Source organism: Delphinapterus leucas, chromosome 1, assembly GCF_059928025.1.
Source record: "Delphinapterus leucas isolate spDelLeu-1000000601 "Yukka" chromosome 1, BTC_Dleu_Yukka2, whole genome shotgun sequence".
Classification (NCBI taxonomy): Eukaryota; Metazoa; Chordata; class Mammalia; order Artiodactyla; family Monodontidae; genus Delphinapterus; species Delphinapterus leucas.
This window is the reverse complement of record NC_143129.1, coordinates 186363597-186383866: the sequence shown is the minus strand read 5'-3', so window position 1 is coordinate 186383866 and position 20270 is coordinate 186363597. Positions and strand designations below refer to the sequence as shown.

The 20270-nt window shown below is 50.8% G+C and overlaps 1 protein-coding gene across 3 annotated transcripts in view; it reads left to right on the top strand.

The window, feature by feature from the left end:
• The window catches only part of KCNAB2 (potassium voltage-gated channel subfamily A regulatory beta subunit 2), a 96703-nt gene that overhangs the window by 26788 nt on the left and 49645 nt on the right, over positions 1–20270 (top strand). For 2 of the 3 annotated variants that reach the window (XM_022598825.2, XM_022598824.3), the window contains exons 2-3: positions 13902–14030; positions 15253–15294. In XM_022598825.2, coding sequence (XP_022454533.1) covers positions 13954–14030; positions 15253–15294 — 119 coding nt within the window. In that variant the 5' untranslated portion in view covers positions 13902–13953. The remainder of the gene's footprint in view (positions 1–13901; positions 14031–15252; positions 15295–20270) is intronic. The other variant, XM_022598827.3, reaches the window with a different exon arrangement.

The window sequence follows — 20270 nt, the reverse complement described above, 5'->3', positions numbered from 1 at the left end:
CAGCAGCTTCCCTCCTCCAGCGCCGGGCACGAGCAGATTCCGGCCTCCGGGGCCGTCACCGCACACCCCCACCTGGTAGCACATCAGCTCCTCCGGGACTCCTGTTACCCTCCCATTTCACAGGTGGAGAAACTGACACTTCGGAAGGTTGGGAGATTTGCCCAACGTCAGACACCAATAAATGGCAGAGTTACGATGCAAACCAAGGGCTAGATCTGAACCCCAACTGGACCTCACCTCCCTCCCCACCACCTGGAGTGGTGTCCTGGGCCACCCAAAGAGGGGGGACTTGTGTCATCCACCAAGCCCCAGAAGGAGATGGAAACGGGCGTCGACCCGGCAAGGTTTCGGTTTAGAAGCAGTTACCCTCTCCAGAGCTCAAAGGGCTATAGCTTCACATGAAGAACCCTCACTAAATGAAGGTTCCCATCACCCGAGTTTTGTGCTCCAGCATCTACGGTAAAGAGACAGCTGTGGCATCCTTTTCCAGTAACTGGAAGTAGCTCCCAGCCTCCCACTGGAGTTATAATTTAATGTAACGAGAATGACCCTGAATATTAAAACACAGCAGAACGGCTCCCAGCAGTGCTAGAGTTAAAACTCCATTCACCTTCTGTGTAACAGTCATGGTGGCAGGCCACAGAGAGGTTCGTTTGTCTGCATTCGTGGGTCTGCTGGCTCCACGTCGCAGGTCGATGGGTGATGCCCGGTCCAGGCCGGGTGGCTCTTGCATGTGAGCTCGGCCTCTTCGGACCAGCGGGGGGTGTGTCTGGAGCAGGTTCATCCGTGATGATGGCAGGGGCTCCAGGGCAAGTCTCCTGTGGCTGGAGCTGGCATATCGTCATTCTGCTCGCTCCCCATTGGCCCAAGAGTGTGTGTGTGTGTGTGTGTGTGTGTGTGTGTGTGTGTGTGTGTGGAGGCGGGGTGGGTGTTGTATGCATGTGTGCATGTTGGGGGGAGGTGGCAGAGTCACTCAGCAAAGGACATGGATACGGAAGGAGCCAGGAATGGGGACCGATGATTCAATCTCCTAGACCCTCATACCCTCCTTCTATGCAAATCAGATGGCAGCTCACCAACCAGCACATCTGAGGAACCAGAACAGGTGGTCCCCCAAGCAGGCTCGCTCAGAAAGCATCTCCTATTATTGTGTGTCTCTGGACTCATGGGCTCGGTCTGACTTTTCTTTGTGGTTTCTTGGCTTAGCTGTGAATTCCTTTCCTTCTCTCGCCTGGATGCACTGAATCCTTCCCATCTCGTGCAAGTAGCTCTCATCAACTCTGAGAGGCTACAGATTCCATCTTTAATGCTGAGGCTGAAGGGATCAGAGAAAGAGGGAGAAAGAGGGAGAGGAAGAGAGAGAGAGCACCACTTGCAGCTCCGAATTGGACACCCCCAGGCACATTAGCCCCCAGAATAATATAATCATTTATTCTTAGCTCCAACAGAGAAATTGAGGCTCATGTAGGCCAGGCCCCCATTTTGCAGATGAGAAGACTGAGGCTTAAAGAGAGAGAGAGCGAGCTCGTGTGTCCTGGTCAAGGGCGCCTCACCGTGGTCTGCTGTGACCCTGGACATTTTGCACAGTGCATCTGGTTTATTCTGGGGCTTTCCCTCTGTGTGTATAAATGTGCTTGTCCATGTTTAAAATCATGTCATGGGTCCACTTTTCCAGAAGACCGCCAGCCCGAGTCTCAGGGCCAATCCCAGTCCCCAGAGTCACATAGAGGCCCCGTGGGGCCTTTGGTCAGTCCCTGAGAGTCTGAGCATCAGGGCCTGGCCGGGGCTGCAGCTCTGATGACAGCCTAAGACTCCAGGAATCCGTTCTTGTGTTTTCTTCCCATTTAAACTCGGCCTCCTGCCCTCTCGCGTCCTCTGCCGTCAGAGCCCTAACAGGCTGCATAGTGACCTTTCTGGGAAAACTAAAGTGGAGAAAACACAGTGAGAGGTTGCAGGGGAACTGCATTCTCACACAGCCTCAAAGAGCCCTCCCTGCGGTTCCTGGTTAATTATGAAGGAATTAATACTCCGTGCCATGGCGGAAGCTGCCTTAACCAAGTGGCAGGCCCTGGCTTTGCCCATCATGAACAAACGCGCGTGTGCATCCTGGTTGGATGCACCAGAAGGACACACCTCGCCAAAAAGGTTTAGCCAGATCTAATCATCCGGCTGCAATCAGACAAATGCAAAATGTGGGACAGTCAGCAGGACTAATGGCCTGAGCTTTTCAAAAAAAAAACCCAATGCCACGAAAAACAAAAATGAAAAAATGGTAGGGGAGTGGGGTGCTGGATTAGGAGATTAGTTGAGGGGTGCTGGGTTAAGTGAACCTTGAGTGGATTCTGGTGTGTTTTTTTTAAGCTATAGAATCTATTTTTGGAATGGGTTCTGGATTTCTTTAAACCGTAGACTATCTTTTTGGAATCAATGGGAAAATTTTAATCTCTATTTTATTTCTTCTCCGATCTTTATTATTTCCTTCCTTCTGCTGACTTTAGGTTTTGTTTGTTCTTCTTTTTCTTTCTTTCTTTTTAAAATTTATTTATTTATTTATTTGGTTGCGTCGGGTCTTACTTGCGGCAGGCGGGCTCCTTCGTTGCGGCTCATGGGCTTCTTACTTGCGACATGCGAACTCTTAGTTGCGACATGCATGTGGGATCTAGTTCCCTGATCAGGGATCGAGTCCGGGCCCCCTGCATTGGGAGTGCAGAGTCTTAACCACAGCACCTCCAGGGAAGCCCCTGCTCTTCTTATTCTAATTCTTTTAGGTGGTAGCCTGGATTGTTTATTTGAGGTTTTTCTTGTTTTTGGAGGAAGGCGGAAATTTTTAATATAGGCTATATATCAGGTGGTATTGAATTAATTGCCTTAGATATGATCATGGTGTTGTAGTTATGTAAGGTAGAGTTCTTACTCTCAGAAAATGCTTGCTGCAGTATTGAGGTGTGAAGTGCATGAGATCGCAACTGTCAAATGTTTCAGAAAAAAAAGTGTGTGCGAGAGGGAGGGGGAAGAGGTGAAGGGGAGAGGGGGAGGGAGGAGAGGCAATGCAAGCAAATGAGGCAAATGCAGATTATCAGTGAGTAGGATGAAGGGTATATAGGGGCTTGTTGCTATTCTGGTGTTTTACAATTTTTCTGATGTTTTAAAGTTTTAAAAATAATAAGTTGGAGAGAAGACAGTGTCCACAGATGGAGCCTTTTAGGTCCCCTGTCATCACTCAGCTCGGCCTGCAAAGGGTGAGAGCTGGTATTGACTCAACATCTTTCCTCTTGGGCTCAGAGCGTAGCTTCTCTTTGCTCCCATGAGAAACTATGAACGGGCCTTTGTGAGTGCTCCATGCTTATGTCTCCAAGTATAAACCGGGGTGGTTTGCTCCGGGTCACATGCAGACCAGCTGGGCGTGCAGGAGACGGGAGAGACCCAGCCTTCGGACTCCCAGCTTGGACCCCGAGCCACACCCTCTCAGCCGCCCCTCCCGTCCCTCGTCCCTCTGGAGCCTGGCATGTTGCCACATGGTTTCTGAACAGTCCCGGGTGGAGGTGGGGTGGGCAGCTGTGCCAGCCTTCCTCCCCCAGGGGTGGAGGAGCCCAGCGCAGCCTGGGAGTCACAGCATCCCCACTGGGACGTCAGCTCCTTGGGGATTGGCTGCCAGGCAGATGCAGTGGCTCCTGATTGGAGAGCGGCAGCTTCAGGGCAAGAAGGTGGGCTCTGGGCACGTTGGCTGTGCCCCTGGACTGTGTCCTGAATGCTCAGCAGGGGGCTTGGGGAAACCTCACCAATCCTCTTCCCCGCCCTGAGGTGGCAAAGGTGCCAACCCCCCAGGAGGAATGAGACCGAAGCACTGCTCGTGGCCTGAAGTTCTTTTCCACGTGAAGTGGGCATCAGAGCGTGGCCAGTGCCCGGCTGTGGGCGGAGGAGCTGACTGCTGACCCTGAAGGACCTGAGCTTCCAGAGTCCGGGCTAGGGTGAGGAGTGGGACAGGTGACCTCCCTGGGGATGCCTCCCAAAGGGTGGCCAGTGGCACCTGTAGCTGCCGTGAACACCCCCGCTGGACAGAGCGGGCATTGCACCCTCAGGAAGGCTGCCCTGTCCCCACCCCTGCCACCTCGTGCAAGCCGAGTCCCCAGGCCCTCCCCCTACCACAGGCGTGCCAGGCATAGCTGTGAGCACAGCCAACAGAACTCCCTGCATCCACGGAGCTGGCATCCTGGGGTCACAAATGAGACAGTAGGTGAAATATAAGGTGTGTTAGAAGGTGACACGTGCCAGGGGAGGGACCAGGGGAGTGTAAGGAAGACAGGTCTGCAATTTACGATAAAGTGTCCAGAGAAGACTCCCTGAGAATGTGACCTTTGTATTAAGAGGTGAAGGTCAGGGGTCCCTCCGGCGGGTCAGGGGTCAGAGAGCTCAGGCAGAAGGAAGGGCAGGTGCAAAAGCCCTGAGGTTGGAGTGTGTGCTTGGTTCACGGGACCCCACAGAGCCCGCGTCTGGGGCGGAGTGAGCGGGGGTGGGGGGGGCGGGGATGAGGTCAGAGAGGTCGTGGCTCAGGTGGGGCCGGGCTGAGGCCGCTGTTGAGATTTGGGCTTTCACTCTGGGTAGAATGGGAAACCATTGGAAAGTTTGAGCAAAGTAACAACATGATCTGATTTATGTTCCGGAAGTTTCGCTCTGGCTCCTGGTCAAGGTGGAAGCCAGGAGACCTGTCAGAAAGCTGTCGTGGGGACTAAGAGAGGGAAGGTGGCAGCCGGGCCAGGGAGGAGGAGGCAGAGTAACCGCAAGAAGCGTGGGACTTGGGCTTCCCCGGTGGCGCAGTGGTTGAGAGTCCGTCTGCCGATGCAGGGGACATGGGTTCGTGCCCCGGTCCAGGAAGATCCCACATGCCGCGGAGCAGCTGGGCCTGTGAGCCGTGGCCGCTGAGCCTGCGCGTCCGGAGCCTGTGCTCCGCAACGGGAGAGGCCACAACAGTGAGAGGCCCGAGTACGGCAAAAATAAAAAAAAAAGAAGCGTGGGACTCTGGTGGCTTCTGAAGACGGCCTCATGACGGGGTGGCCGTGGAAGGACAGGGCTGCAGTGGGAGTTGTCGACTTAAAACAATGCACAACGTGAGAGTGAGGGTTAAGTTTTATGTGGGGCAACAGGAGGACTGTGGCCCGGGGGGACCGCGTTTCAGATAGCTCTGAGAAACTGCACCAAAGAGGTCAGGGGAAGGTCAGTATGTATGCGATTTTGGCAAAGGGGGAGTCCATGCAATCAGGCACATATTTTTTTCCAGAAGGTTTCTGTTAGTCACGAGGAACAATCGTCACCATGAAGGATTTTAGTGTTTTTCTAGATATGAGGAAATACAAAAATTAGGCTCACTAAATCTTCTCCTGAAAGTATCTAACTCTCTGAAGGCCTGTTCTGCCAGTTTCTCCCAGAGCACCGAGCGCCTCAATGCTGCTCTCCACCCTGAACTCCTTTCAGGGGGTGTTGAAAGTCAGCAGCTGCAGAGCACATGATTTAATCCTTGTAGAGGGAGATGGCAAGGGCCCGTGGCAAGTGCCAATTTGTAGTTGACAGGGTGGTCAGGAGCTTCGCGTTAGACGTATGGCCCCAAGGCGCTTGTTTCACATCCTTGTAGAGATGCCTAGTGGACAGTTGGATACACGCATCTGCGGTCCAGGGGAGAGATGGGGGCTGGAGATACAATCGTGGGGTCTGCAGCGTAGCAATGGAGGTCAGAGCCAGAAGACTGGTGGAAACCTGAGGAACCTCGTGTAGCAGCAGGGAGGTCACGGCGACCTTGGCAATGGTAGCTTCCTCAGAGGCATGAGGGCAGAAGGGAGGGGAATTACAGACAAGAGGACATTTCCTGTGATGGAAGGAGAGAAATAGGACAAGAGTGGGGAAGGAAGTGGGTCCAAGAAATTATGCTTGTTGTTTTTGAAAACTGCAGAAGTAGTTTGTTTTTTTGTTTTTTTGGTTATCTTTTTTTTTTTTTTTTTTTTGGTACGTGGGCCTCTCACTGTTGTGGCCTCTCCCGTCGCGGAGCACAGGCTCCAGACGCGCAGGCTCAGCGGCCATGGCTCACGGGCCCAGCCGCTCCGCGGCATGTGGGATCTTCCCGGACTGGGGCACGAACCCGCATCCCCTGCCTCGGCAGGCGGACTCTCAACCACTGCGCCACCAGGGAAGCCCTTTAGTTATCTATTTTATGCATATTAGTGTACATATGTCAATCCCAATCTCCCAATTCATCCCCCCCGACTTCCCACCTTGGTGTCCATACGTTTGTCCTCTACATCTGTGTCTCTATTTCTGCCCTGAAAACCAGTTCATCTGTACCATTTTTCTAGATTCCACATATATGCATTAATATACGATATTTGTTTTTCTCTTTCTGACTTACTTCACTCTGTATGACAGTCTCTAGGTCCACCCATGTCTCTACAAGTGACCCAATTTCGTTCCTTTTTATGACTGAGTAATATTCCGTTGTATATATGTACCACATCTTCTTTATCCATTCATCTGTTGATGGGCATTTAGGTTTCTTCCATGTCCTGGCTATTGTAAATAGTGCTGCAATGAACATTAGGGTGCATGTGTCTTTTTGAATTACGGTTTTCTCAGGGTATATGTCCAGTAGGGGGATTGCTGGGTCATATGGTAATTCTATTTTTATTTTTTTAAGGAACCTCCATACTGTTCTCCTTAATGGCTCTATCAATTTACATTCCCACCAACGGTGCAAGAGGGTTCTCTTTTCTCCACACCCTCTCCAGCATTTATTGTTTGTAATTTTGTGATGATGCCCAGCTAACCAGTGTGAGGTGATGATACCTCATTGTAATTTTGATTTGCATTTCTCTAGTAATTAGTGATGTTGAGCAGCTTTTCATGTGCCTCTTGGCCATCTGTCTATTTAGGTCTTCTGCCCATTTTCTGATTGGGTTGTTTGTTTTTTTGATATTGAGCTGCATGAGCTATTCATATATTTTGGAGATAAATCATTTGTCTGTTGATTTGCTTGCAAATATTTTCTCCCATTCTGAGGGTTGTCTTTTTGTCTTGTTTATAGTTTTCTTGGCTGTGCAAAAGCTTTTAAGTTTCATTAGGTCCCATTTGTTTATTTTTGTTTTTATTTCTGTTACTCTAGGAGGTGGGTCAAAAAAGATCTTGCTGCAATTTGTGTCAAAGGGTGTTCTTCCTATGTTTTCCTCTAAGAGTTTTATAGTGCCTGGTCTTACATTTAGGTCTGTAATCCATTTTGGGTTTATCTTTGTGTATGGTGTTACGGAGTGTTCTAATTTCATTCTTTTACATGCAGCTGTCCCTTTTTCCCAGCATCACTCATTGAAGAGACTGTCTTTTCTCCATTGTATATCCTTTCCTCCATTGTCATAGATGAGTTGACCATAGGTGCCTGTGTTTATCTCTGGGTTTTCTATCCTGTTCCATTGATCTATATTTCTGTTTTTGTGCCAGTACCATACTGTCTTGATTACTGTAGCTTTCTAGTATAGTCTGAAGTCAGGGAGTCTGATTCCTCCAGCTCCATTTTTTTTCTTCAAGATTGCTTTGGCTAATTGGTGCCTTTTGTGTCTCCATACAAATTATAAGATTTTTTTGTTCTAGTTCTGTAAAAAATGCCATTGATAATTTGATAGGGATTGCACTGAATCTGTAGATTGCTTTGGGTAGTATAGTCATTTTCACAGTATTGATTCTTCCAATCCAAGAGCATGGTATATCTCTCCATCTGTTTGTGTCATCTTTGATTTCTTTCATTAGTGTTTTATAGTTTTCTGAGTACAGATCTTTTACCTCCTTAGGTAGGTTTATTCCTAGGTATTTTATTCTTTTTGTTGCAATGGTGAATAGGATTGTTTCCTTAATTTACCTTCTGATCTTTCATTGTTAGTGTATAGGAATGCAAGAGATTTCTGTGCATTAATTTTGTATCCTGCTACTCTACCAAATTCATTGATTAGCTCTGGTAGTTTTCTGGTGGCACCTTTAGGATTTTCTATGTATAGTATCATGTCATCTGCAAACAGTGACAGTTTTACTTCCTCTTTTCCAATTTGGATTCCTTTTATTTCTTTTTCTTCTCTGACTGCTATGGCTAAAACTTCCAAAACTATGTTGAATAATAGTGGTGAGGGTGGCCAACCTTGTCTTGTTCCTGATCTTAGAGGAAATGGTTTCAGTTTTTCACCATTGAGAATGACGTTGGCTGTGGGTTTGTCATATATGGGCTTTATTATGTTGAGGTAGGTTCCCTCTATGCCTACTTTCTGGAGAGTTTTTAATCATAAATGGGTGTTGAAGTTTGTCAAAAGCTTTTTCTGCATCTATTGAGATTATCATATGGTTTTTAATCCTTCAATTTGTTAATATGGTGTATCACATTCATTGATTTGCATATATTGAACAATCCTTGCATCCCTGGGGTAAACCCCACTTGACCGTGGTGTATGATCCTGTAATGTGCTGTTGGATTCTGTTTCCTAGTATTTTGTTGAGGATTTTTGCATCTCTGTTCATCAGTCATATTGGCCCGTAGTTTTCTTTTTTTGTGGCATCTTTGTCTGGTTTTGGTATCAGGGTGATGGTGGCCTCATAGAATGAGTTTAGGAGTGTTCCTACCTCTGCTATATTTTGGAAGAGTTTGAGAAGGATGGGTGTTAGCTCTTCTCTAAATGTTTGATAGAATTTGCCTGTGAAGCCATCTGGTCCTGGTCTTTTGTTTGTTGGAAGATTTTTAATCACAGTTTCAATTTCATTACTAGTGATTGGTCTGTTTATATTTTCTATTTTTTCCAGGTTCAGTCTTGGAAGGTTGTGTTTTTCTAAGAATTTGTCCATTTCTTCCAGGTTGTCCATTTTATTGGCACATAGTTGCTTGTAGTAATCTCTCATGATTCTTTGTATTTCTGCAGTGTCAGTTGTTACTTCTCCTTTTTCATTTCTAATTCTGTTGATTTGAGTCTTCTCCCTTTTTTTCTTGATGAGTCTGGCTAATGGTTTATCAATTTTGTTTTTCTTCTCAAAGAACCAGCTTTTACTTTTATTGATCTTTGCTATTGTTTCCTTCATTTCTTTTTCATTTATTTCTGATCTGATCTTTATGATTTTTTTCCTTCTGCTAACTTTGGGGTTTTTTTGTTCTTCTTTCCCTAATTGCTTTAGGTGTAAGGTTAGGTTGTTTATTTGAGATTTTTCTTGTTTCCTGAGGTAGGATTGTATTGCTATAAACTTCCCTCTTGAACTGCTTATGCTGCATCCCACAGGTTTTGGGTCTTCGTGTTTTCATTTTCATTTGTTTCTAGGTATTTTTTGATGTTCTCTTTGATTTCTTCAGTGATCTCTTGGTTATTTAGTAGCTTATTGTTTAGCCTCCATCTGTTTGTATTGTTTACAGTTTTTTTCCTGTAATTGATATCTAGTCTCATAGCATTGTGGTCAGAAAAGGTACTTGGTACAATTTCAATTTTCTTAAATTTACCAAGGCTTGATTTGTGACCCAAGATATGGTCTATACTGGAGAATGTTCCATGAGCACTTGAGAAGAAAGTGTATTCTGTTGTTTTTAGATGGAATGTCCTATAAATATCAATTAAGTCCATCTTGTTTAATGTGTCATTTAAAGCTTGTGTTTCCTTATTTATTTTCATTTTGGACAATCTGTCCATTGGTGAAAGTGAGGTGTTAAAGTCCCCTACTATGATTGTGTTACTGTCGATTTTGCCTTTTATGGCTGTTAGCATTTGCCTTAAGTATTGAGGTGCTCCTATATTGGGTGCATAAATATTTACAATTGTTATATCTTCTTCTTGGATTGATCCCTTGATCATTATGTAGTGTTCTTCTTGGTTTTTTGTAATAGTCTTTATTTTAAAGTCTATTTTGTCTGATTTGAGAATTGCTACTGCAGCTTTCTTTTTTTTTAAATAAATTTATTTATTTATTTTTGGCTGCATTGGGTCTTTGTTGCTTTGTGCTGACTTTCTCTAGTTGCGGCGAGTAGGGGCTACTCTTCATTGTGGTGCGTGGGCTTCTCGTTGCAGTGGCTTCTCTTGTGCAGTGCAGGCTCTAGGTGTGCAGGCTTCAGTAGTTGTGGCACGTGGGCTCAGTAGTTGTGGCTTGCGGGCTCAGTAGTTGTGGCTCGTGGGCTCAGTAGTTGTGGCATACAGTCTGCTCCATGGCATGTGGGATCTTCCTGGACCAGGGCTTGAACCCCTGTCCCCTGCATTGGCAGGCGGATTCTTAACCATTACACCACCAGGGAAGCCCTTCCAGCTTTCTTTTGATTTCTATTTGCATGGAATATCTTTTTCCATCCCCTCACTTTCAGTCTGTATGTGTCCCTAGGTCTGAAGTGGGTCTCTTGTAGACAGCATACGTATGGGTCTTGTTTTTGTATCCATTCAGCCAGTCTGTGTCTTTTGCTTGGAGCATTTAATCCATTTACATTTAAGGTAATTATCAATATGTATGTTCCTATTACCATTATCTTAATTGTTTTGGGTTTGTTTTTGTAGGTCCTTTTCTTCTCTTGTGTTTCCCACTTAGAGAAGTTCCTTAAGCATTTGTTGTAAAGCTGGTTTGGTGGTGCTGAATTCTCTTAACTTTTGCTTGTCTGTAAAACTTTTGATTTCTCTGTCGAATATGAATGAGATCCTTGCTGGGTAGAGTATTCTTGGTTGTAAGTTCTTCCCTTTCATCACTTTAAATATATCATGCCACTCCCTTCTGGCTTGCAGAGTTTCTGCTGAGAAATCAGCTGTTAACCTTATGGGAGTTCCCTTGTATGTTTTTGTCGTTTTTCCCTTGTTGCTTTTAATAATTTTCCTTTGTCTTTAATTTTTGTCAGTTTGATTACTATGTCTCTCAGTGTGTTTCTCCTTGGGTTTATCCTGCCTGGGACTCTCTGTGCTTCCTGGACTTGGGTGGCTATTTCCTTTCCTTTGTTGAGGAAGTTTTCGACTATAATCTCTTCAAATATTTTCTCAGTTCCTTTCTCTCTCTCTTCTCCTTCTGGGACCCCTATAATGTGAATGTTCATGCATTTAATGTTGTCCCAGAGGTCTCTTAGGCTGTCTTCATTTATTTTCCTTCTTTTTTCTTTATCCTTTTCTGTGGCAGTGATTTCCACCATTCTGTCTTCCAGTTCACTTATCTGTTCTTCTGCCTCAGTTATTCTCCTATTGATTCCTTCTGGTGTATTTTTCATTTCTGTTATTGTATTGTTCATTCCTGTTTGTTTGTTCTTTAATTTTTCTAGGTGTTTGTTGTTCTTTAATTCTTCTAGGTCTTTGTTAAACATTTCTTGCATCTTCTAGATCTTTGCGATCTTTTTCTGAGGTCCAGGATCATCTTCACTATCATTATTGTGAATTCTTTTTCTGGAAGGTTGCCTATCTCCACTTCATTTAGTTGTTTTTCTGGGGTTATCTTGTTCCTTCATCTGGTACATAGTCCTCTGCCTTTTCATTTTGTCTATCTTTCTCTGATTGGGGTTTTCGTTCCGCAGGCTGCAGGGTTGTAGTTCTTCTTGCTTCTGCTGTCTGCCCTCTGGTGGATGAGGCTACCTAAGAGGCTTGTGCAAGTTTCCTCATGGGAGGGACTGGTGGTGGGTAGAGCTGGGTGTTGCTCTGGTGGGCAGAGCTCAGTAAAACTTTAATCTGCTTGTGTGCTAATGGGTGGGGCTGAGTGCCCTCCCTGCTGGTTGTTTGGCCTGAGGCAACCCAGCCCTGGTGTCTGCAGTCTCTTTGTTGGGGCTAATGGCAGACTCTGGGAGGGCTCACACCAAGGAGTACTTCCCAGAACTTCTGCTGCCAGGGTCCTTGTCCCCGCAGTGAGCCACAGCCACCACCCCCACCTCTGCAGGCGACCCTACAACACTAGCTGGTAGGTCTGCTTCAGCCTCCTATGGGGTCACTGCTCCTTCCCCTGGGTCCCGATGCGCACACTACTTTGTGTGTGCCCTCCAAGAGTGGAGTCTCTGTTTCCCCCAGTCCTGTCAAAGTCCTGCAGTCAAATCCCGCTAGCCTTCAAAGTCTGATTCTCTAGGAACTCCTCCTCCGTTGCCGGACCCCCAGGTCGGGAAGCCTGACATGGGGCTCAGAACCTTCACTCCAGTAGGTGGACTTCTGTGGTATAAGTGTTCTCCAGTTTGTGAGTCACCCACCCAGTTATGGGATTTGATCTTACTGTGATTGCACCCCTCCTACCATCTCACTGTGGCTTCTCCTTTGTCTTTGGATGTGGGGTATCTTTTTTGGTGAGTTCCAGTGTCTTCCTGTTGATGATTGTTCAGCAGTTAGTTGTGATTCCGGTGCTCTTGCAAGAGGGAGTAAGCGCACGTCCTTCTCCTCCACCATCTTTCCTTCCTTCTGGAGAAGTCGTTTTTGGGGGGGGGGGGGGGTTTGGCCGCACCGCGTGGCATGCAGGATCTTAGTTCCCTGACCAGGGATCGAACCTGTGCCCCTGCAGTGGAAGTGCGGAGTCTTAACCACTGGACCGCCAGGGAAGTCCCAAGATAGAGGAAGTAGTAATTGATTGTGTGCAGATGGTTCTGCCGCATAAAGAAGGAAGGACTGGTGGGCGAGAGTCCTGTTGCAGGATGCCCTTGAATGGGGGCGAGGCAGAGGGTGTGGGTGCCGTGGGTGTGGCCAGGAGGGAAGCAGAATGTTCCTTGTGCTGATGCTGGGGGATGGGTCTGATGCTAGTGAAATAGGAAGCATCAAGTCGAGAGCTATGGGTAACACGGGAAAGGAAGTGTTCGTGATTTCAGGAGAGAGGTGCTGGGTCGTGTCATCTTGGAGAGTGGGAGAGAGAATGGCCTAGAACAGGGGTCGGCCGACTTTTCCTTTAAAGGGACAGGTAGTAAATATTTTAGGCTTTGCAGGCCAGACGGTCTCCATTGCAACGACCCACCCCATCATGGTAGCACAAGTGGGCAATTCATAAACAAATGGGCGTGGAGGCAAAACCTCCAATAAAACCTTATTTACAGAAAATTTTGGCCTGCTGGCAGTAGTTTGCCGACTTCTCGTCCCGGAGCTCGGCTTTAGGCCAAGGGTCCTCAAAGTGTGTTCCCTGGACAAGCAACACGGGCGTCACCTGGGGACTCGGGCAGATTAAGTCTGTGACTCGGAATTCTGGACATTAAGCATCCCTAAGTGCCCGAGCTGGGGATTGAGGTGTCACCACACAGCAGCTGGGCCCAGGGAAAGCCAGAGACGAGGGCGAGGGGTGGGGGTGGGCAGCACCCCCAGGAAAGGGCACGTGCATCCCGGCCTGCCCTTGGCTGCCTGTTGCCCATCCCATTAGCCTGTGTGAGGACATCATGCACCCTGCCTTCCCCGGGGCCTCTGGACCAGCATCTGGACTGGCCTTGGGGACGGCTCTGCTCCTAGCGCACAAGGCCTGGCACTCTGCGCACCCTCCCCTCTGTGGTCCTGGTTTCCCGTCCGTGTCCCTCACTTACCCGGGGGTGCCTCAGGGCAGGAGTCAGGGGTCAGGGAGGTGAGGCATCCAGGATGACCCTGGGTGACCGTGGTACCACTTCCTGGCCTGGGGAAGACAGCCCAGATTCCCAAGTCCACAGACTCCCTCTGCAACCACCATTTCTGCATAGTTTGGGCAACGAGAAAGTGCTCCCAGAACCTCAGAAAAGCAGTCAGGGAGGGGCGGAGTGGAGGCTTGGAAAGAAGGGGTAGAAATCCTTCACAGTCACTGACCCGACCATCAGCCTCACCCGAACCCCCGTGGGCCTGTCTGTCTGTCTGTCTGATGAGGGATATGTAGATGCTCAAGGAACCAGGCCTTCGGGATCACAGAGCATCCTGGCCACACTGATTGGTCTTTTTTTAACCGCCTCCCCTCCTTCTTTGCTCTCCCTCCAGGATCTTCCCTCCTTGAAGAAGGGAGTGGGTCGGGACGAGTGAGGCCAGCTCCATGTATCCGGAATCGACCACGGGGTCCCCGGCTCGGCTTTCCCTGCGACAGACTGGCTCCCCGGGCATGATCTACAGGTGACGCCCCCGTGCCACCCCACCAGGCCCTCCCAGGGTCAGTGCTGCCTCTGAGGAGGTCCGCAGGCCAGTCTCCTCCCCTTGGCCCAGAGGAAGGGGCCGAGTGAGCCCACAGGGCTGTCAGGTGCACGCAAGCCAGCATTTTCTCCAAGGAAAGGAGGCTTTTAAGACCAAAATGGGAAAGAAAAAGACCAAGGTTTTCCAGGTGGGATGGAGCCAGGATTAGACCCCTGCCTTGTCCCTGACTCTTCTGAAATATTCCGTGGGAGGTAACAGAGGCCCTTCCTGGTTTCCATCTCTCTCATCCCACACACACTGCAGGTCCTGTGGCCCCTGTGGTCCCACCAGCTCCCCTGACACCCTGAGCAAGGCTCCAAGCCTTACAGGCCTGAGTGGAGCCCGTGGAGGGTGGGGGCAGCCGGGTGCTCGCCGGGCCCCCTGGACCTATTTGTGGAGCCCGCTTCCAGATCCAGCCCTGGGTCTTTCTGTTTGGAAAATAGCCCAGGTTGAACCACAGGGAGGGCATGGGGAAGGCGCGGGGTGGGAGCCACTGGCATCATTGTCACGGAGGACTGGGCACAAGTGGAACCCTGGGGCCCGCCAGTCCTTGAGCCACTGGACCTTCAGATAACTGTGAGGGCCTGAGCCGCAGCGCGCGTCCGTGGAAACCACAGGGAATGGGCGCGTCCCTCCTGCATCCAGGTCCTACAAAGAACCCCATGGTCACGTGCAGACTTCCCAGCGTGTTGGGTGATGGGCATTCCTGGGTTTGAAGGTTTTCAACCGTTGGTCTGAAAAAGCATGTTTCATGAAAACCCAAACAGAGGGACTTCCCTGGCGGTCCAGTGGTTAAGACTCTGCCCTTCCACTGCAGGGGGTGCGGGCTCAATCCCTGGCGGGGGAGCTAAGATGCCACATGCCTGCGCACGCGCGTGCCAGGTGGCCAGAAAAAAAAGAAACCCAAACCGAGGGCCAGGCACAGAGGAGCCCGGCACCCAAACAAACGGGCCTCCACCTCCCTGTGCCACTGGGTGGCGCTGCCACCGAGACTTGGTACCCAGGCACATCCTCCGACAGCCCCGAGAGGGCGGGGTGAAGCTGGGGCTGCCGGGCGTCAGAGATGCTTCCCGGGCTGGCACCTCCTTGTGCGTGGTTGATGCCAACTGTGGCTTCTCTCTCTTCTCTCCCTGTTTCCTTCTCTCTCCTCCATTGCTGTCCGCAGTACTCGGTATGGGAGCCCCAAAAGACAGCTCCAGTTTTACAGGTAACAAGCCCTCCGTTTTCCCTACAACCGGCAAGCAGGGCAGCGGGTGGGAGAGCCGTGCCGTCCAGGCCGGGTGCGCTGGTGATTTCTCAGGCATGAAAACTCCCCCATAAGATCCAGGCTCTGGTCCTCTTCTCGGTGCCACGACACGGCATAGTGATGAAAGACGTGAAGTCGGGCTCGTTGTGTGGGCTCATCGTCTAGAATGTGCTTTGATTTGAGCTGAGCTCTCGGCCAGACTGCCTTTCAAAGCTCAGACAGCAGATCGAATGCTTTCCTGTCATCCCAGCTTGGTGTTTCTTAGGTGATCAGAGTGAGAAACGATGCGCCCGGCCCAGCGTTCTCCACTTTTCCCTGGACTTGAGCTGGTCTGTAGCCTATGGAGCCCTCTGGGGTGTGCGGCTGCGATGGGACCCAGGCCAGGGTCGGGACGGATGCGCTCGCGTCTTTCTGATGCATTTCCTGTTGGAAATCAGCACAATGTGTCCACTGGGGGAGAGTCTGTCACCAGAGGGACACGGCGCCCAGAGGTCCAGCCCGAGGCACGTCCATCAGCAAAAGCCCCCCAGGCGGGTCCCTTCCTCCTTCTGTGCAGCCTCTTCCTAACCTGTAGGGGTAGGGCGTGCACCACAGACACGCATGCTCTTGAAAATCTCTAACTCTGGGAATTTACGTTGACGTTTTCCTCCATCGAGAACGTGCCAGGCTTACGGAACCCTCAGGGCAGCTCTGCCAGCTTTGGGGCTGGACACTCGGAATGGCTCATGGGGGCAGGGCCCTGGTGTCTGTTGTGCGTCTCGGCCTCCAGGCCTGGGAGGTCTCTCCGTCCAGAACTGGGTCCCCGGCTTGTGCACCCACAGCAGTGACAGAGCTGTGGGGCCGTTATCGCCGATGCACCAGGGACCTCGCTCGGGCGGTGGGTGCTGGGGTCGGCGCTGGATTTCCATGTGGCTTTTTCCTTCCCACAGCCTTGGCACCTCCGAACATGACCGTGGGCCTGGGTCCTCAGGCTAATTTTGCTACCGCTTCAGTGCCTCCCATGAGGTCTCACCCCTTACCAAGAGCTCTAAAGGGGCGAGCGAATCTTTGATTCTACTGGAATTTTTGCTAGATAAGGTCTTGCTTGAAATAGTTAGATCTGAGCTCGCAAATGCTTATTGAATGAAGTGTTTATCATCATATACGTATGTGTGTGTGTGTGTATGTATATATGTGTATGTATGTGTGTGTGTGTGTGTATGTATGACATAATATGCCGGAATGAATGTGTGCCATCCGTCCACAAGGATTCAAACTGAATCCTTGAAACCAAACGTGCACTTGAGCCGCATCCTCAGAGGTCCTGGGCCTGCCTCACTCCTGGAAGGAAAGGAGTGAGCTGAGACATGCAGGCAGAAGAACCCCCGGAACAGGCCAGCCAGTTGAAAGTGCTGGTCCCGTAAGAGGTGCCAAGTAAGTCGCGTCGAAGTGAAAGTGTGCTCCACGCCCCTTGCTGGCCCCCTGGACCCCGTGGATCCACCCTGTGGTCTACGCTCTGCGACCCCTCTGGCTGAGCGTCCGGTCCCCGTGAGGTCTTCTTGCCCCGTGGACAGGCCCTGCTGGAGAACTGAATCTCCAGGTCTGAAGACCACCCACCCCCAGCCTCTCAGCTCCACGTTCAATGCCACAGGCTCTGGCTGACCTGCCTTTTGGGGCTCCAGCGTGGTTACTTCCCACAGACACTCGGCATCTTTTGTGGGGCCTCTGGTGATGACCTCTAAGGGGGTGGGGTCTGTGTTCAGCAAACTGGGTGCCACTCCCAGTGGGGGGTCCTCGTCACCCAGGTACTGACACGGCTGTTGGATGGTTATTTAAGTCAGCCAGCAGGGTGGCACCCCCTCCTCCAACAGGGCAGAGGTTTCCAGGGCCCTGCCCTCGAGCAGCTCACAGACGGGTAAGGGAGGGAAGACCCTGTACCTGTCAGCTTTTACACAGGAGGCCGCATAACAAACTACCCCAAGTCTCAGGGGCAGCAACAATAAGCATTGATTCCTTGCTCGTATGTCTGTGGGTTGACTGGAGTCAGTTCGTCTAGGCCGGGCTTAGCTGAGTTGGTGTCTGAGCTGCAGGCTGGACACCGGTGTTCACCATCTCTCCGTCCTTCCTAACCAGGGGCCATCCCAGGCCTCTTCTCATGGCACAAGTGCCAGAGAAAACAGCAGCAACACAACTGTCTCTGAAGGCCGACGGTTAGAATTGGTACAGTCACTTCTGCTCATTCTTTTGGCCAAAGCATTCTCATGACCAAGCCCAATGTCAAGGGGAAAATATACTCCCCCCCGACCCATGGGAGGATTCATGGTCATGTGATGCAGAGAGGGGGGAAAGGATCGGCCACGGTAGTGCAATCTACTCCGAACCCAAATCATTTAACAGTATCTAGGAGGCAAAGTGGGTCATGGGGGGCTTCCCTGGTGGCGCAGTGGTTAAAAATCCGCCTGCCAATGCAGGGGACGCGGGTTCAAGCCCTGGTCCGGGAAGATCCCACATGCCGCGGAGCGATGAAGCCTGTGTGCCACAACTACTGAGCCTGTGCTCTAGAGCCCACGAGCCACAACTACTGAGCCCACGTGCCACAACTACTGAAACCCGCACGCCTAGAGCCCATGCTGTGCGACAAGAGAAGCCACGACAATGAGAAGCCCGCACACCGCAACGAACAGTAGCCCCCGCTCTCCGAAACTAGAGAAAGCCTGCACGCAGCAACGGAGACCCAATACAGCCAAAAATAAAACAAATTTTAAAAAAAAATAGTGGGTCATGGGAGAGTCCAGAGAGTTGGTGGCGTTCCGAGGAGGGAGGGGTCACAGCCAGCTGAGAGTCAGGGAAGGCTTCATAGAGCTTTTGGGCTGGACCTTGAAGACTGGACAGAATTCAACAGAACCAGGAAGAACATTCCAGTAGATGCGACAGCCTGAGCACAGCTCGGAGAGGCGCCCTGAGGACAGGAAGTAGCGGTCACACCATCTGGGCCATCAGGGACAGGACAGGATGGAGAGTAAACAGAGGCCAGGCTGTAGAGGCAGCTGGGAGTCTGAGGAGAGAGGGCCAGGAACGCCAAGCAGAGGAGCCTGGACTGCATTCAGTGGGCACTGGGGAGCCATCGAAGGTGTTAGAGCAGGGCAGGGGGCAGGGCTCTGCTGCAGGAAGGAAGCCGGGTAGCAGGAAGTGAGACGGGGGATGGAGAGGCTGGACGAGGAGGCAGGAGAGATGGAGAAGGGCTGAACCACAGGAGCCACAGGAAGAGAGAGTGAAGGGTACCAGGAGCCACGTCCATGGGGCTTGGTGTCTGAGGTGCAGGCGCTGAGAGGGACAACGTGATGAGAGGAGAACGGTGCCCCGGGGGAAGGAGATGAGCCTCCTTCCAAGCACGTCAGGCTGATGACCGCCACCCAGCAATGAGGCCCACTACGGCCACTTCCAGCCAGTGGGTGACACGTGACATGGAACCTGACAGTGGGCTTCAGGCTTTAAGAAAAACCATCCCAGGGACTTCCCTGGTGGTCCAGTGGTGAGGACTCTGCGCTTCCACTTCAGGAGGCATAGGTTCGATCCCTGGTCGGGGAACTAAGACCCTGCAAGGTGCGTGGTGCAGCCAAAATAAATAATTTTTTAAAAAAAGAAAAGAAAAGCCATCCCAAATCCATCACGAAGGCCTTTCCAGATCATCACCCACCGCCAGTTACCTCCGCCTCCATGCCCTCCCCCGGCCTCCCATTTCTTTCTACTCCAGATCTGGTGAAGTGATCCCCCCACCCCTTGTAGCCATCCCCGTTAGCAGGTTTGTCATGGGGTAATCAGCTCAGCCTCCATCCAGAATCCCACAGGCACCGGCACGATTTCTCAGCTAGAGGATAGCGTCATGCTGAGGCTTTGGGGGGATCCTAGTATGACACGAAGGGCCCCTGCGGTCATGAACCCGGAACGGGGGCTCAGCATAACTTCACCCCAGGGCTCAGCCTCAAAGCGTTTTCCAAACCTCAGGTCGGGGCTGTGAGGAAGGGTCTCCATGCCCCCGCCTGGAGAGAGTAGCAGTGTGGTGTCCAAATAGCAAACTGCAGGAACCTTCCAGCCATTTATAGGTCCTGGCAGTATAGGATGTAGAATCTGGGGCACGTCCCGGTGGAAGGGAGGTGGGGCATCCGTCTGCGTGTGCTGAGGGCGCGTCTTGCCAGACCTCAACCCCTTCACTGTGGGCGGTGGTCACGTGCCGTGGGGCCCCGGGCTCCCCTGCTTGCAGACAGTTAAGAACAAGGTGGGACGGCAGCCGCAAGCCTGGGTCCCGCGTCCTCAAATACCGGAAAGCACAGCCCGCGCCTCTCCACCTGCGGTTCCCAGGGTCAGGTCTCGAGGCAGGGGGTGTGCGCCCGAGGGGATGGCAGGACCCCAGCCGGTGCCCCCTCCCTGCCAGCAGGCAGGAGGCTGCCTTGCCAGGCTGCACCGCGGAACCGCACTTCCCAGGCTTTTAGGGGAAGAGGCATGCTCGTGAATAATTCAGCCTCTTTCACTGAGATGCAGACGCCCTAATAGGACTAATGGACTCACTGCCTCCAAACCCGACCCTTGTGGGACTTATTCACCAATTGCTTCTGACGTTCTGCAGTGACACTCCTTAATGAAAGAGCTGCTGCACCAGCTCCTTAAACGTCTTGTGAACCCTAATAAACTAGACTGTGTCCCTTTTAACCAGCAGACGCCAGCGAGGCAGGTGAGTGGTCCCTTCACCCCTTCAGCTCCAGGAGGCAAGTGGCAGATGCCTTCTTGTGGGGGGGGGATGCTGCTGGGGAACAAGCATCCCGGGAACAGAAATGACAGGGACAGCTTTTGGGGATGCGTTTGGCTGATCAGAAATTAGACCCTCTATGTGTTTTCAAAGCGGAAAACCTCAAAAAAAAAAAAAAAAAAAGCCACAGCCCTAGGTAACCACGGGAGGGAGG